At 39.6% G+C, this 17143-nt stretch overlaps 1 protein-coding gene across 3 annotated transcripts; it reads right to left on the bottom strand.

Annotated features, from left to right (window-relative positions):
* Positions 1-278: 278 nt before the first annotated feature.
* dpm2 (dolichyl-phosphate mannosyltransferase subunit 2, regulatory) lies at positions 279-17142 on the bottom strand. 3 transcript variants are annotated; one of them, XM_069918304.1, is made up of 4 exons: positions 17063-17142; positions 10806-10895; positions 9410-9512; positions 279-1583 (listed from the first exon to the last, which is right to left on the bottom strand). In XM_069918304.1, the coding sequence occupies exons 1-4, from the start codon at positions 17063-17065 to the stop codon at positions 1525-1527; spliced, it is 255 nt and encodes an 84-aa protein (XP_069774405.1). In that variant the 5' UTR covers positions 17066-17142; the 3' UTR covers positions 279-1524. The 3 variants fall into 3 exon arrangements, with proteins under 3 accessions (XP_069774405.1, XP_069774394.1, XP_069774414.1); XM_069918293.1 differs by lacking the exon at positions 17063-17142 and adding an exon at positions 16976-17059; XM_069918313.1 differs by lacking the exon at positions 17063-17142 and adding an exon at positions 16586-16947.
* Between the last annotated feature and the right edge of the window lies 1 nt (position 17143).

Genomic DNA, 17143 nt, shown 5'->3' with positions numbered 1-17143 from the left:
TTGAAGGTAAATAAATTTAAAAATTAAAATAATTAAGAATAAAATGATAGGTAGAAACTATGTAAGATTAAAGTTTAAGTAACACATAAACCTTTGGTGAAGAAGGGAGCAATGTTCAGCCATCAGAGTGACTTGATCGTGCTTTGCTCATAGCAGCTGTTTGAATAAAGTTGATTCCAAACAGAATATTTTCTATTTATAATTCAGATATTTCAGGAAATCTTTACTAAGTGATACATCAAAATAAAAGCTTTACAACAAACTGAACATCATTATCCTTCATTTTGAAATTATTTTATTGTCCTTTTTAAATGTATCACAAAATATAAAATGAGCAACAGATAAGATTTAAGCCTTCAATGTAAAAAGATTAATTTAAATTTAGCAACAGGATTCGTGTAAACAATGTCAATTTATGACACAAAATGTGATATTAACAAAACAAAATTTCAACATAATCCTCTCACAATTCAAGCCACTTTTAAAACACCAAGATTGTTGGGTTCTGATTGAATTTCACTCACAATAGGGGAGAGAAACATCACCTAGGAGAAAACAGTACATTTGACCAGTAGCCCATCCACTACCTTGCAATACTGGTCCATTTTCATGATCCATTGTATTGACTTGTCAAGCCTTCTTCAGCAGCATGTTCAACCATGGAGCATCACTCATTGGAATACCATTACTGGATTTCCAAAATTCTTTATAAAAAGGAATTATTTTATTCCCAAGAAATGGATGCTCCAAATAAATTTTGGAAACATCCAGGAAAATGTAGCAGTCTTCCTTTGTTTATCTGACATCTCAAATTGTCATGTTAGGGATTAAGTAATTTGTATCTTACAGATGGATGCATTTTGTATTGACCTCCTTGTGATTCAACACCTGAAATATTTCTGTAAGATTATGCTCAAAAATTACCTTTCCAAAGGAGTGTTTTTTTTTCACTGTACACTTGTTTGCAGTGAACTGCTGAGGCCTTAGCTTTGCAGTCACGGTTAAGATTAGAAAAAATGACAATTAGCTCATCTTTAACTCATGAAGTAAAACTCTTAAATCGATGTCTTTTATAGTCTTGCAATACTTGGATTTTTCCTTAATAGGAACAATTCTCGTTAGCCTATCCAAAGTATATCGTTTTTAGTGTATTTTATATTCTCCTTCAATAGATACTTGCACAAGTCTAAATTATACTCAAATTTTGAAAACAAAATTATATTTTTCCTTACATATATTTTTCTTCGACTAAACAAAAAGTTTAAATTTCATTAAATTAGCATTTAACAGCTAACCGCAGGGAACACAACGTCCAGAAATGGCACTGAGGAATTACCACTGCAGACTAGAATCAGGTATTAATAGAGCAAAAGGAAAAAGCATGGGCCAGCCTCTCACAACTATCCACAAAGCAGAAGTTTATTCTGTTAATCTGCGGTTTGTATTTTAATCCACTGTTTAATGCTTTCCTGACCTGGACAAATAGACAACGAAGTAATCTTGCATTTCTTATTTGAGTCCTGTTTAATCTGTTTTCTTTGTAGGCTTTCTGTTTTTCCACATAACTACAGCAATAAATGTTCCTGGAATGAGAAAAAAAAGTGACACTGTCAACTCATTTCCACCATTATCACACAGAAACATGCCATTCAGACCAATAAGTGCCAACACAAACAAAAGGGGCTCAGAGGCCTTAAGAATCTAAATACAGCATGGGCTTGAAAATGCTTTCAAAGTGTGATGTCAAAAAGTTCAAATGCAAAATTGTAGAAGGCAGGTAACTGAATGATGATCTCATGAAAAATGATCACCCAGGAAAGAGTGATCATAGTTTGATAGAAGTTCAATTTCAGTTTGAGGGCGAGAAGCCAGAGTCTGAACCCAGTATCTTAAATATCACAAGGTAAGTTTGGTTGAAGTAGACTGGGGAAGTCAAATGAAGGGCAGAAATTCAAAATAGTTATTTTGGATCAGTCTTCTCTGTAGAAGATAGTAAAAACATCCCATTAATAATAGTTAATGAAGGAACTAGAGCAAGGATGCAACTTAAAATAATCGCTCAGCCTAGTAGTTTTTTTTCCTAGTAAAATGAGCAATGTCTACTGGACCTGATAGTTTAAACTGAGAGATCTTAAAGGAAGTGACTGCAGAGATAATGGTCATAATTTAGCAAATCCCCTGGAATCTGGAGAGGTCTCTAACATCTTTGTTCCGAAAGACAAGGCAAAAAGCAGGAAAGTATAGGCCTGTTAAGATAACATCCATCAAGGAAAATGTTGGAATCCAATATTAAGACCATAAAATAAAGGAGCAGAAATAGGTTATTCAGCACATCAACTCTGCCTCACCATTTAATCATGGCCTGATCCATTTTCCCACATCCCCACTGCCTGGCCATTTCCCCATAACCTTTAATACCCTGGCTAATCAAGAACCTATCAAGCTCTGCCTAAAATATACCCAATGATCTGGCCTCCACAACCACAAAGAAATTCATATGCATCTCTGTTCTAAGCGGACACCCTTCAATCCTGAAATTGTGCCCTCTTATCCTAGACTCTCCCACAATGGGAAATAATCTTTCTCATCTACTCTGTCCATGTCCTACAACATTTTGAAATGTTGTAACGAGACCCCCCCCCCCATTCTCCTAAATTCCAACAAGTACCAGCCAAGAGCTGTCTAATGCTCCTCATGTGAAAAGCTTTTCATTCCTGGAATCATCTTTATAAACCTCCAACGTCATCTTTCTTAAATGAGGAGCCCAAAACTGCTTACAATACTCCAAGTGAGGTCTCACCAGTGCCTTATTAAGCCTCAACATCACATCCCTGGTCTTATATTCTATTCCTCTTGAAATGAATGCCAGCATTGGATTTGCCTTCTTCACCACAGTTTCAACATGCAAGTTTACCTTCAGGTTATCCTGCACGAGGATTCCCATTTAAAAAAAGTAGTCTGTCCATTTATTTTTGCAACCAAGGTGCATCTCATTCCCTTTGACATATTTCACTTGCCATTTCTCTGCTCATTCTTCTAATCTGTTTAAGTCCTTCTGCAGTCTCTTTATTTCCTCAACACAACATGCTCCTCCATCTTGCAAAGATGGCCACAAAGCCATTCATTCCGTTATCCAAATCATTAATATACAAGATAAAAAGAAGTGGTCTATAAAACTGACAGCTAACCAGAATATTCTTTATTCCAACTCTCTTCTTCCTGCCAATCATCCAATGCTCTACTCGCGCTAGTATGTTTCCTGTTATACCATAGGCTCTTTATCTTGTTAAGTAACCTCCAATGTGACATCTTGCCAAAGGCCTTCTGAAAAATCCAAATACATAATCTCCATTATTCAACCTGCTTGTCACTTCTTCAAACAATTCCAATAGGTTTTGTCAAGTAAGATTTTCCCTTAAGGAAACCATGTTGGCTTTAGCCTCTCTTGTCATGTCCCTCCAAGTACTCCATAACCTCATCCTTGACAAGCAGCTCGAACATCTTCCCAACCATTGATGTCAGACCAACCAGTCTATAATTTCCTTTCTGCTGCCTGCCTCCCTCCCTTCTTGAATAGTGGAGTAAACCCCCCCCCCCACCTGTCTCCGCATCCAACAAATCATTTCCACTATTTCCACCATCTATTATGTATTCCCACCACCAAACACATCCATTCTCCTCCTCTCTCTGCCTTCCTCCCTTGTAAACTCCTCGCTTCCCACCAATCATCCCTTGGCATCTATCTCTGCAACTGCAGGAGGTGTTCCATTTGCATCTATACCTCCTCACTCACCACCATTTGGGCCCCAAACAGTCCTTCCAAGTTAATGCCAACTGGATGGCATTAAATCAACATTTCCAGTTTCTGTTAGGGCCTCTCCCACAACCCCATCCCCCATAATTTCCTTGTCTCCTTCCCCTAGCCCTGTCTCTCTCTTCCCTTTTCCTTCCCTTCAGAGCCAAAAACTACCCACACTCTCCTGACCAATTCTCATCTTTCTTCTCCTGTCCTCTTACCATATCTAATTAATACCTTTTGTATGTTGGTCTGTACTCCTTCCCCTCCCATTCTTCCCTTTTTATGACCCCCTTGCCTGCTTTTTGCTCACACCTCGAGAAAGGGCTCAGGCCCAAAATGTCAATAATATATCTTAACTCCTATGGACGCTGCAAGACCTGCTGAGTTCCTCCAGCATTTTTGTTCTTTTTTAACTACAATCACAGTGTCTATAAACTTTTGTGGGGTGACATTTGTGATTTTCCAGTCCTCTGGGACCTTACTAGCATCTATCGATTCCTGAAAGACCATTACCAATGCCTCCAGAATCTCTACCAATATTTCTTTCAGATCCCAAGGCTGCAATCCATCTGGTCTGGGAGACTTATTAACCCTTAGACCATTCAGATTTCTGAGCACCTTCTCCCTTGAAATAGTAACTGTATTTACTTCTGTCCCTCATACCCTTTCACATCTGGCACACTACTCCTGTTTTTCACAGTGAAGACTGATGCAAAATACTCATTTAGTTCCTCTCCCATCTCCTGTGCCTCCATTATTATTTCTCCACTATCAATTTCCAGTGCTCTTATATCTATTCTCATCTCTCTTTTATTCTTTATATACTTGAAGAAAGTTTGTGTATCCTCTTTGATATTATTTGCAAACCTACTTTCATACTTCATCTTTTCCCTCATTATTCTTCAATTCCAATAGGTTTTTCAAGCAAGATTTTCCCTTAAGGAAAACCATGTTGGCTTTGGCCTGTTCTGCAAGTTTTTAAAAACGTCCCAATCCTCCATCTTCCCACTAATTTTTTACTTTCTTGTACGCTTTCTTTTGCTTTTACATTGGCTTTGACTTCCTTTGTTAACCACAGTCGTGACATTTTTCCATTTGAATATTTGCTTTTTTTTGGGTATGCATTTATCCTGCACCTTCCTTATTTATTTTTTTTTGTAATTCTTTATTTATCGCACTATGCACCATATCAACCAAAATATTTACAGATGCATTCTTTAAATATACACAGTGACATTTTCTCTTTTTCCCCCATCCCTCCCTCCTCCCGTCCCTTCAAAACCAGTAAATATTGAACATATAAAATACAATAAAAAAACATCTTTATACAAAAGGAAAACAAATAAGAAAGATGCATCATCTACTTATATACATTAAATCTAATCGTGTTTATCTTCTTATCATTTTAGGTGGTGGTGGTCCGAGGCCGGCTCTTTCTGTTATGTTCCATGTATGGTTCCCAGATTTTTTTCAAACAATGTAACTTTATTTTTTAAATTATATGTTATTTTTTCCAATGGAATACATTTATTCATTTCCATGTACCATTGCTGTATTTTCAGGCTCTCATCCATTTTCCAAGTTGACTTTATACATTTTTTTGCTACTGCTAAGGCTATCATAATGAATCTTTTTTTGTGCTTTATCCAATTTAAGACCTAATTCTTTACTTCTTATGTTATTTAAAAGAAAAATTTCTGGATTTTTGGGTATGTTGTTTTTTGTGATTTTATTTAATATCTGAGGCGATATCGCCTCAAACCGTGCATCTTGGCGCCTCACAGTTTGGCAGGCAGCAACCTCCTTTGAAGAAGACCGCAGAGCCCACCTCACTGACAAAAGGCAAAGGAGGAAAAACCCAACCCCAACCAACAAATTTTCCCCTGCAACCGTGTCTGCCTGTCCCGCATCGGACTTGTCAGCCACAAACGATCCTGCAGCTGACGTGGACATTTACCCACTCCATAAATCTTCGTCCGCGAAGCCAAGCCAAAGAAGATTTAATATCTGATTTAGTTCTTCCTAAAATGTATTCACTTTTGTACATGCCCAAATTGCATGTATTGTTGTTCCTATTTCATTTTTACAGCAAAAACACCTATCTGATATTGTTAGATCACATTCTTTTAATTTTTGAGGAGTGATATATAGCCTGTGTAACCAATTATATTGTATCATATGTAACCTTGCATTTATTATATTCTTCATAGTTCCAGAACATAAATATAAAGATAAAGAACGAAACATGGGAAAAGTTAAGTCCTTTTCCAGAAGGCATAAAAGAATGGGTCACATAACAGGGGTCAGAGAGCAGCTAACTAACAGAAAACAGTCAGGATAAATAGGTTATTTTCAGGAAAGCAAGTAACAACTCATCTCTTCTTTGGCTTGGCTTCGCGGACGAAGATTTATGGAGGGGTAAATGTCCACGTCAGCTGCAGGCTCGTTTGTGGCTGACAAGTCCAATGCGGGACAGGCAGACACGGTTGCAGCGGAAAAATTGTTGGTTGGGGTTGGGTTTTTCCTCCTTTGCCTTTTGTCAGTGAGGTGGGCTCTGCGGTCTTCTTCAAAGGAGGTTGCTGCCCGCCGAACTGTGAGGCGCCAAGATGCACGGTTTGAGGCGATATCAGCCCACTGGCGGTGGTCAATGTGGCAGGCACCAAGAGATTTCTTTAGGCAGTCCTTGTACCTCTTCTTTGGTGCACCTCTGACACGATGGCCAGTGGAGAGCTCACCAAAGGGATCAGTGTTGGGGGCTTAACTGTTCATTGGTTATTTTAATAACTTGGACGAAAGAACTCGGTCCGGACCGGGGAAAACAGGGACTGGAGACACAGTGCTCCCCAGTGGGGTCCTACCACCCAGTTCGACTGCCAACTGCTCAACAGGCTTTAAATGGGAGCTGATGGGATTTTATTTAACATCCTGTGACAGCTGGGCCTGGGCACAAGATGGCAGTGGCTGTGTTCGGCAGCAGCTTTGAGGTGTTGCAGACTCCAGGGAGCAGTGGCCTGGTGCAAGGCACCAATAATGGGAGAATGCCCCAAGTTGAGAAGGATGGTGACGGGCCAGCAAGGGGCTCTATGGCTGAAGAGCACACAGGGGATGAGCTGTTGGCAGCTTATAGGTGAGGAGACCACACAAGTTGCAGGAGACTGGCTCATGAGAACCAGATATCAGAACCAGGATTTGAGAGGATGCGGAGGGCATGGAGGGCTCTTGAAGGGCCCCAGACACTGAAGGCTTTCTCTTCGTCTTGGAGGTTTGGATCTGGGCTCGAGTCGTTGATGTTTTGAACTGAAATGGAGTCTTGTGCAGCTGCAAAGGCCGCGGGATTGCTGGAAGTGAATCCACGGACATTCATTGACTCTGGGGGACTCTCTTTTACTTCTCTTTCTCTGACTGTAAGGGGTGTCGGGCAATGATAATACTACTGGTGAATTTTATTCCGCACTTATGGCAGAATAAAGGCAATTTCATGTAATATTACATTTTTTGATTATATGACAATAAATAGCATCTGATCTGACCAAATGTACAGTTGTCAAGTTTTCTAATAATACAAAAATAGATGGGCTTGCATAGGTGACCAAACTGCAGCCTGTTGCCCATTTTTAAGTGGCTCATGAGAACACAGTCTCTAACAATAAATTGCACTGCATGTACACTGCACTTCCTAGTTTCAACACAAGGTGGCGCTGCCATTTGAACAATGTTTATTGTATTCATTTAAATAAAATTTAAGAGCAGCAGATACAGAAATTCCCTCTGTAATATGTGAGCTCATCAATAAACTACTGTAATGTCAACAGTTAAACTGTTCAATAGTGTCATCTAGTTAATGGCACAGGGATTTTCTGGTCTACAAACATAATTTTTCTTGTAGTGTAACTGGTTGAAAACTGCTAGACTTAATATTGTTCAGCTCATTTCCTGTATGTGGTCCACAAACAAAAAGGTTTGGACACTCCTGGGCTTGCACATTGTGAAGCCAAGGCCATGAGCTTGCAAATGGCATTAAGTTAATTAAATGAGAGGGCTAGAAGTTAGAACACTGTAAAAGAATGGCAGGAAGTATGAAGAGGCAAATTATTATTTAAATGATGTGAGATTAAAGAATGTAACAGCACAAAGGGGTGGGGGGGGAATGGTCCTAGTTCATAAAATGTGGTCTCTCTCTGCAGATGCTGTCTAGACTGCTGGGTATTTCTAGCATATTCTGTTCCAGTTCTGATAACTGTTCTTGGACTTGAAACAGTGACCCTTTTTCTCTTTCCATAGATACTGCTTGGCCAGCTAAGTGTTACTTGCATTTACCACTTTTGTTCTAAATCTTATCATGCAGTATACAAGTATTTAGGAACAGTTATAGAATACTGGTTTCTACTGATAAAAGTGGGATGTTTTGATGCAGCTTTACCAAGGTGCTAGTAAAATTGTACTTGCAGTACTCTTCTCCATGTTTAAGGAGAGATCTGCTTGTACTGGAGGTAATGCAAGTTTCATTGGGTTGAATCTTGCAATGAAAGAGTTAATGTATGAAGAAAGTTTGAGCAGGTTGGACCTTTATTCACTGGCATATGGAGAAGTGTAACTCTGGAAGAATAAGAGGTCACTTTATTGAAACATGAAATACTGAGGGGATGTTTACTTGATGGGAGTGGGAGGGTGGGTGTATTTGTTTCAGAATAAGAGATTGTCTATGTCAGACAGAGACAGGGGGATTTCTTTTTCCTTTGGAACATGAATCTTTAGAAACTTCTGTCCTAGAGAGCTATAGAAATGGAGAATGACAGACATTTAAACTAACAGAGAGGCAAGGGGTATGGAGAGTCTAGTAAAGAGGCGTTGAAAGCAAAATCGGACCACTTGAGACCTCAAATTAATGGTCTCTCTGTTAGTTTAAATGTCTATCATTCTCTTCTTCCACAGCTCTCTGGGATAGAGCAATTTGGAGGGGCCATCCTGTTAGTTAATTTTACATTCCTCCATCTCAGTTAGTACATTATTGCATTCCTTTTTCTCATGTAATCATCTATCTTTGCTTAAGAGACATCCATGCTCTGTCTGAATTACTAATTTTACCAGTGATTTTCAAAATCTAAACACTGGGGATGGACGTGTGAGAGAGATTTGTCCTAAATTCATCACTGATTTATTAGTAACCATCATATTTATCAACCATGTCTAGTCTTCCTGATAATTGGGAACATTTGCTCTGGATCAGTGGTTCTCAACCTTTTTTCTTTCCACTCATATACTTTCTCATTTCTGAAAAGTATATCAGTTGATTCAATCTTTACAGTTAAGTCTAACCCTTTGGATCCCTCTATGCTTTTGACCAGTTTTTAGCTCTCCATGGAATTTTTGTGCCATCTTTTCCAATAACAGCAAGTTGCCCAATTTTCCCTTGAAATACTGAATGAATAGATTGCTTCTATATAGTATCTTTCATATACGTTTGTTGTTACAAGATATTAAACCTCATTGAAATACTTTGAAGTGTAATTCTTTTCAGCTAACCAAAGGAGTCAAAGCTATAACAGACTGACAGAAATGATGTTGAAATAATTACTTGGCACCGACAGAGAGAAATATCAGTACACTTACCCACTAATAAAACCAGGAGTAGACCAGCAACAGCAGGCAAAATCACGGCATATTCCCGTGGTAAGAAATAGCTGTGAAGGACATGTCTACTATCCACAAATGGCTGCAAACAAGCATTATTTTGGTCAGTAAGTTTAAAAAATCATTTGGAGACCATCCATGATTGAAAAGAGAAACAAGCACAACAAACTTAAAATTATTCTGATATTATTTACTGCTGATTATTTTTCAGGATCATAGTCGGTGAAACCAAAACGATCTCCATATAATCAAAAAATAGCAAACACTGTGCAGAAAAGAGACTGCACTGACTTGACTGCATACATCTCAAAGTGCAGCAGCTCTTGTGTGGGTTTCCACAGTAATAGCAGGCAATGCTAATAAATCACTGAAGAATTCAGGGCAATCCTTTCCCATCCCCCCATCCCCAGAGCAGAGTGAGATGCAAATCCACTGTCTCTTGGGCCTAGGATATTAATGTAAAATTATTAAGAAAGTAGCCAAACACATTGGGATTTTTTCCCCAGAGTGTATGCTCATTAAGAAAATTTGCATCAAAATACGATATGTGATTACTGAAGGAACAAGACCAGATAATCTGGATTTATTTGAAATGACAATATAGTCACACACATACACATTTCAAATGTAGGAATTTTTTTCTATCAAGCTCAGATTCATAAATTGATAATAAATTGGTCCAACGTGCCATCTCTTTGAAAGTGTTCCAATTTCTCATGTTTCTTCCGATCTTCAAAAGTGTTTCAAATGAATTTTTAATTAAAGAATAAGTGCGTTTGAATGAAAATGCTTTGTGCATCCAAAAAAAGACCAAAAAACCTCTTCCATGTCTTGATTAATATTATTTTTAGATTACATTAAAATAACTATTTCTCATTAGTTTCTGAAATCTTGTTTCGTTTGATTCCAATAATCTCATCGCTTGAAAAATAGTAGTGGAGCATTTTGGGAGGCCCAGAAAATATCAAACGTAGCCAGATGATAAAAGTTAATTTCTTTTTGCCTTTAACAAATTCTGTGACATAACTAAATAAATAAAGTTAGATGATAATGTTTGGAAATAAAAAGGACAGTCAGTAAAATACTCATGCGCATGTCAAAGAATACACTAATAAGGAAAAGAACCTGCCATCCACCCTTATCCATTCATGTCACTCCTGCCTCAAAAACATGGCAAAATGTTAACTACCTTGTGGGGTAGTTTCTAAATCATGTATAGAAGAGCAATAAATGGGTGTGGATAACTGTGAATTAACAACATCCATATCCCAAAAAGGTTGTCTCTGGGTTTATTAAATCAGTAACATAGAGCACTATGCCATTATGCCAACAATACTTAAATTAGCACCACTACATTTTTAAAATCAGCACTCACCAATACGATGACCCAAATGGTATAGTAGGTAAAAAGCATCAAGCTGAATCCCACAAGTCCCATCCCAACCAATTGGTCTATACCTGTAGCCTGAGAAGAAAGATTGAAATTTAGCAAACATTGAAGAGCATAATTCCATATCTCTGCTGCACTATGTAATGGTCAAACCCATATTGCTGTACATTCAAAGCTTTAAGTTCTTTATACCACAACTTTGTTTGCATTATTTTAAGATGGTAAAATATTCGAAGACATCACAGAAATGTGAAACTTTGCCACCAAATTAAATAAGGTAAACTCAGGTTAATATTCACATTTTAAGGATGGCATGTTGGTGCAGCAAGTCAGACTTTCTGTGAGGAGTTTGTATGTTTTCCCTGTGACCAGGTTTCCTCCAGTTTTCTTCCAAACCCCAAAAAGATGTGGGTTGATGGGATTATTTGGCCACCAAATTGTGCTTGGTAACAGGTAAAATCCGTAGTGGGGAGTTGATGAGAATGTTGGAAGAATAAAATGAGATTAATGTCAGATTAGTGCACTTGATTATTGGCATAGCCTCAGGGGCTATAGAGCTATACTTAGTGAGGTGTTTGAGGAGATTCGGTATGTCACTGAAGGCTCTCGAAAACTACAGGTGTACTGTGGAGAGCATTCTGGCTGGTTACATCACTGTCTGGTAAGAAGGAGCCAATGGTCAGGAAGAAAAACTCCTGAGGGTTGTTGACTCGGGCTGTGACATCTAGGGCACCAGACTTCACTCCATCAAGGATATCCTCATGAGACGGTGTCTTAAAAAAGCAGCCTCTATCCTCAAAGACCCCCATCAGCCAGGCCATGCCCTCTTCATTCTGCCACCATCAAGAAAAAGGTATAGGAGCCTGAAGATGAGCACTCAGCATCACAAGGACAACTTCTTCCCATCTGCCATCAGATTCCTGAATGAACAACGAAGCATAGATGTTACCTTACTTTTTCTTGCATTATTTTTATTTATTTGGCAAAGTGATTTATATAAATGTTTGCATTGTGATGCTGGTGCAAAACAACGAATTTCGTGCCTTGCTCATGACAACAAATCCTGATTCTGTGCTGTAACCACCATGAGTAAGAGCTGTTCCATGGATGAAGGGTCGACTGGCACGTAGAATTATGACAATGTGACCATCAGAGAAAATTGGTTGGAGGAGGAGCAGGACTGGCAGCTCAATGTTTATATGCAATAGATGAGGGGGGGTGGGGGGTGTGGAATGAAAGGGGGAGAAGCGGTATTGCTTATCAGGAAAAATTTCACATCTGTGCTCAGGCAGAACAGACCAGAGGGCTCACCTACTGAGGCTATATGGGTGGAGTGGAGGAATGGGAAAGGTATGACTACACTCATGGGGTTGTATTAAAGACCGCCCAAAAGTAAACAAGAATTGGAGGAGCAAATCTTTAGAGAAGGCAGACGGCTGCAGGAAACACAAGGTTGTGATAGTAGGAGATTTTAATTTCAACATATTGACTGGGACTCCTATACTGTGAAAGGGCTGGATGGCTTGGAGTTTTTCCAAATTTTACAAGAAAATTTTCTAAAACAATATAGGTAAAACCCTCTTTACAAATACTCAAAATATGAAAATTTGCTTATACGAAAAAACCCGTGTTCGCTTTTACAAAGAAATTACAATGGGTTTTTGCTTTTACAAAAATCACCTCCAATAGTTGTCAATGGGTCTTCACTTTACAAATTTTCTGTTCACAAATGGTTTCTCAGGAACACACTAACTTTATAAAAGGGGATATACGTGTATATAGAGGTACCAACAAGAGAGAATGCAATACTGGATCTCCTTTCAGGAAGTGAGACAGGACAGGTGACAGATGTATGAGTAGGGGGACATTTTTGGTCCAGTGATCATAATGCCATTAGTTTCAAGTTAATTATGGAGGGTAGGTCTGGGCCTCAGGTTGAGATTCTAAATTGGAGAGAGGCCAATTTTGAGGAAATGAGAAAGGATCTAGAATGCGTGAATTGGGAAAAGTTGTTTATTTTCAGGCAAGGATGTGCGAGGTAAGTAAATGACCTTCAAAGGTGAAATTTTGAGAGTACAAAGATTGAATGTTTCTGTCAAGATTAAAGGCAAGGTTAGCAGGCACAGACAACCTTGGTTTCAAAGGATATTGGGGATCTGGTTTGGAAGAGAGAGGTGTCTAACAGGTATAGGCATCATGGAGCAAATGAGGTACTTGAGGAGTATAAAACATGCAAGAAAAACCTCAAGAAAGAAATCAGGAAGGAGAAAAGAAGACATGAGGTTGCTTTGGCCGACAATGTGAAGGAAAATCCTAAGGGTTTCTACAGATACATTAAGAGCAAAAGGATGGTAAGGGACAAAATATGTGTCCTTGAAGATCAAAGTGGACAGCTTTGCATGGAGCAAAAACAGATGGAGGAGATGTTAATTTTTTTTAAAGCAGTATTCACTCAGGAAACAGGTTCAGAGACTGGGAAGTAAGGAAAACAAACAAAGAGATCATGGAACCTATACAGATTAAAAAGACGTGCTTGCAAATAAGGGTGGATAAATCCACTGGGTCTGACAAGATATTCCCTTGGACCCTGAGGGAGGCTAGTATAGAAATTACAGGGGCTCTGGCAGAAATATTTAAAATGTCCTTGGCCACAGGTGAGGTGCTGGAGAATTGGAGGGGAGCTCATGTGGTTCTGTTGTTTAAAAAAGGCTACAAAAGTAACCCTGGAAATGATAGGCTGGATGATAATTATCTGGATGATAATATGGCCTGATGTCAGTAGTAGGTAAATTATTGGAAGGTGTTCAAAGAGATCGGATATACAATTATTTGGATAGCCAGAAACTGATTAGGGGTAGTCAACATGGTTCATTTGCGTGGTAGGGGGTGTTTAATAGTTAATGTGTCTTATAGTTTTTTGAAGAGATTCCAGGAAAGTTGACGAAGGAAAGGCTGTGGATGTTGTCTATATGGACTTAAGTAAAGCCTTTGACAAGGTCCCACATGAGAGCTTAGTCAGGAAGATTCAGATACTAGGTATTCATGGTGAAGAAGTGAAATGGATTCAACAACGGCTGGACGGGAGAAGCCGGAGAGTAATGGTGGATGATTCCTTTGAGGACTGTACGTATGTGACTAGTGGGGTGCCTCAGGGATCAGTGATGGGAACCTTGTTGTTTGTCATCTATATCAATGATCTGGATGATAATATGGCAAATTGGATTAACAAGTTTGCAGATGACACTAAGATTGGAGGTGTTGTGGACAGTGAAGGTTTTCAAAGTTTGCAGAAGGATTTGGACCAGTTAGAAAAATGGGCTGCAAAATGGCAAATGGAATTTAATGCAGACAAGTGTGAGGTCTTGCATTTTGGAAGGACAAACCAGGAAAGGACATACACAGTAAATGGTAGGGTACTGAGGAGTGCAGTAAGACAGAGGAATCTGGGAATACAGATACAGTACACAATTCCATGAAAGAGTTGTAGAGAACTTCTGTCATATGAAAATCAAAGTATTGAGTATAGGAGTTGGGATGTTATAAGTTGTCTAAGACATTGGTGAGGCCAAATTTGGAGTATTGTGTGCAGTATTGGTCACCTAACTCAGAAAAGATATCAATAAGATAGAAAGAGTGCAGAGATTTACTAGATACTGCCTTGAATTCAGGAACTGATTTATAAAGAAAGGTTAAACAGCTTAGGACATTATTCCCTGGAGCATAGAAGAATTTAAAATTAAGAAGGGAATAGATAGATAGGCTTTTAAGACTGAGGGTATGTAAGATACAAACCAGAGGACATGGGTTAAGATTGAAAGGGGAAAAGTTTAGAGAGAACTTCTTTCCAGACAGTGGTGGGAGTGTGGAATGAGCTGCCAGCTGAAGTGGTGAATACAGACTCAATTTTAACATTTAAGAAGAATTTGGACAGGTACATGGATGGGAGAAGTATGGAGGGCTATGGCATGGGTGAAGGCCAGTGGGACTAGGCAAAAAAAATGGTTCGGCACAGACTAGAAGGGCCAAAGGGGCCTGTTTCTGTGCTGTATGGTCCTATGGTCCAAGGAATTCAAAAGTTCCTCCAGCTACACTATTCATTTCTAAAAAATGAGTGGACCTCAGGAGAAACTGTTGAATGTAAAACAATTCAGTCAGGTGAGGAAGGATAATGTTGGAGGGGAGCTTGGTTGTACCCATGTTTTAGGAATGGTTCAGGTTCAGTGACAACTAACTCCATCGTTGGATGGAGGTGTGAGAGGATTTGCGACCCATGATGAAGTTAAGATAGTTGTCACAAGAAACTGTTGTCAAAGTGACAGAACGTATCGCAGGCATCATGGATACAAGTGGGATTTCACCCCCAAAAAAAGTCATTTGAGTCTCCTCTGCCATTTATATCATGGTTGATCTACTCCTTATGACATTCCTGCCTACCCATGGTAACCTTGTTTTTCAAGAATATGGTCTTAAAAATATTCATAGCCTGCTTCTTTTGGCCTTTGAGAAAATGCTCAAGATTTATGACCCTCTGTGGAAAAAAAACCTCAATGGATAACTTTTTTTTCTCCTAAACAATGACCCCAGTTTGATTCTGTTACCATCCAAAGACCAGTCACAGAATGTCATTTTAATCCTCATCTCATCAGTACGTCCTTTTCCTTTGTTGCGCCACCATGGCCTTTCTATATTTCCACATAACACAGGAAACAATTTCTGTTATCAAGTCTATGCCATTTTGTTGAGCAATCCCATTCCATCATTAACTTTTTTTCATGTAATCTATTATGTTAATTTATACTTGTTTGCTAGTGTTTTTTTTACATAGATGTGTAGCTGCAGCACGTAAGGGTCCCGTATCTTCTCTCCTCAATTCCATCCCTCATTGCTCCCAAAATATTCTTCTCTTCAAATCACATTAAGGGTAACTTGCAGCAACTCATTACCTATCAACTTGCATCCATTGGAATGTGGGAAGAAACTAGAACATCAATGGAAAAGCCTCTTGGCTACAGGAAAACGTGCAATCTCCAGAAATGAAATGGCCAGATTGAACCGTGATTGCTGGAGTTGCAAAACAATAGCTCCTTTTCCACTGGCATCTTGTCCCAGGAATTAATCGGTTAATGGTCCAGTGGAAAAAAAATCAGCACACTGGAGTCAAATCTCGCCGGGGATTGACAGCCTCTACCCCTACTCATATCTCTGGCATCACCTGATGCCAGTGTGCTGATTAAGCTAGTGGAAAAAGGACAACTTCCATCTATTCCATTTGAAGGAAGACTCTCTGATCCCCAGGGATGAGCATGCTTATTGGAAAAGCGGTGGCCCAGTGGAAAAAGGGTTAATACTCTACCACAATACCACCCAAATGCTAATGTCTTAAACTACTTAATGGTTCTCCTATTGCAGTTCATTTACAGTATTATTTAACTGACAAAACATATTTGGGACTAGAGTGGAAAAAGGAGCACCCGAGGAAACCAAGCTGGTCATAGGGAAAAAAAATGACAACTTTGTACAGACATCACTGGAAATCAAGATCCAACCCAGGTTACTGGGACTGTAAGGCAGTAGTCCTCTTTGCTGCCTCAGATGGAAACTTGGAGGTGAGGGGAAAGAGGATTGAAGGAAATGGGTAAAAAACATAAAATGCTGCTCAGCAGGTCAAATAGCATTTCTCCAGCATTTTGTTTTAAAAAAAACTTCAACCACGGTGTCTACAAATTTTTGTGATTTACTTCTGAAGGAAACGAGTATTTGGTTACCTCAAACCTGGCACAAACCGCAGGATCCACGTGGCCACTCGGATTCCTGCTTCTGAAACTTGGACTAGCAAGTTGCTCAAATTACCATAAAGCTATTAAAAGTCTCATCATAAAATCTTCCAAATCCACTCAAAAGACAAGAACCAACTAATATTCTCAACGCTGGTTTGGGCAGGTATGCTAGTAAGAAGCTCCATTGGGTAACGAGATTACCACTATTTAATCGTGAGAAAGATTCAAGGAAACGCTAAAAAGCTTCTTGGGAAGAGAAACGCTAGGCCCGGGCCACTCGAACGGTCGGAGCCCTCAGATGAGGTGGGAGCGAAGCTCAAGACACTTCCCACCCATCCCCACAGGCACGTCCTCCTGCCCCGTCAGTCTCCTCCTAACCGAGCAGGTCACCCTCCACCCCGAGGGAAGGCTTGTTGGAAAGGCGCACGTTCCTGCACTCTCCATGACGACCTCGGAGCCACTCACCATCGTCCGCACTCCGGGCTGGCCGCCATCAACTTCCGGGGTCACGGCCAAAGGGCGGTGACGTCAGCTCGACATCCGGCC

Source organism: Narcine bancroftii, chromosome 1 (assembly GCF_036971445.1).
Source record: "Narcine bancroftii isolate sNarBan1 chromosome 1, sNarBan1.hap1, whole genome shotgun sequence".
Lineage (NCBI taxonomy): Eukaryota > Metazoa > Chordata > Chondrichthyes > Torpediniformes > Narcinidae > Narcine > Narcine bancroftii.
This window is presented reverse-complemented; position numbering and strand designations above follow the sequence as displayed.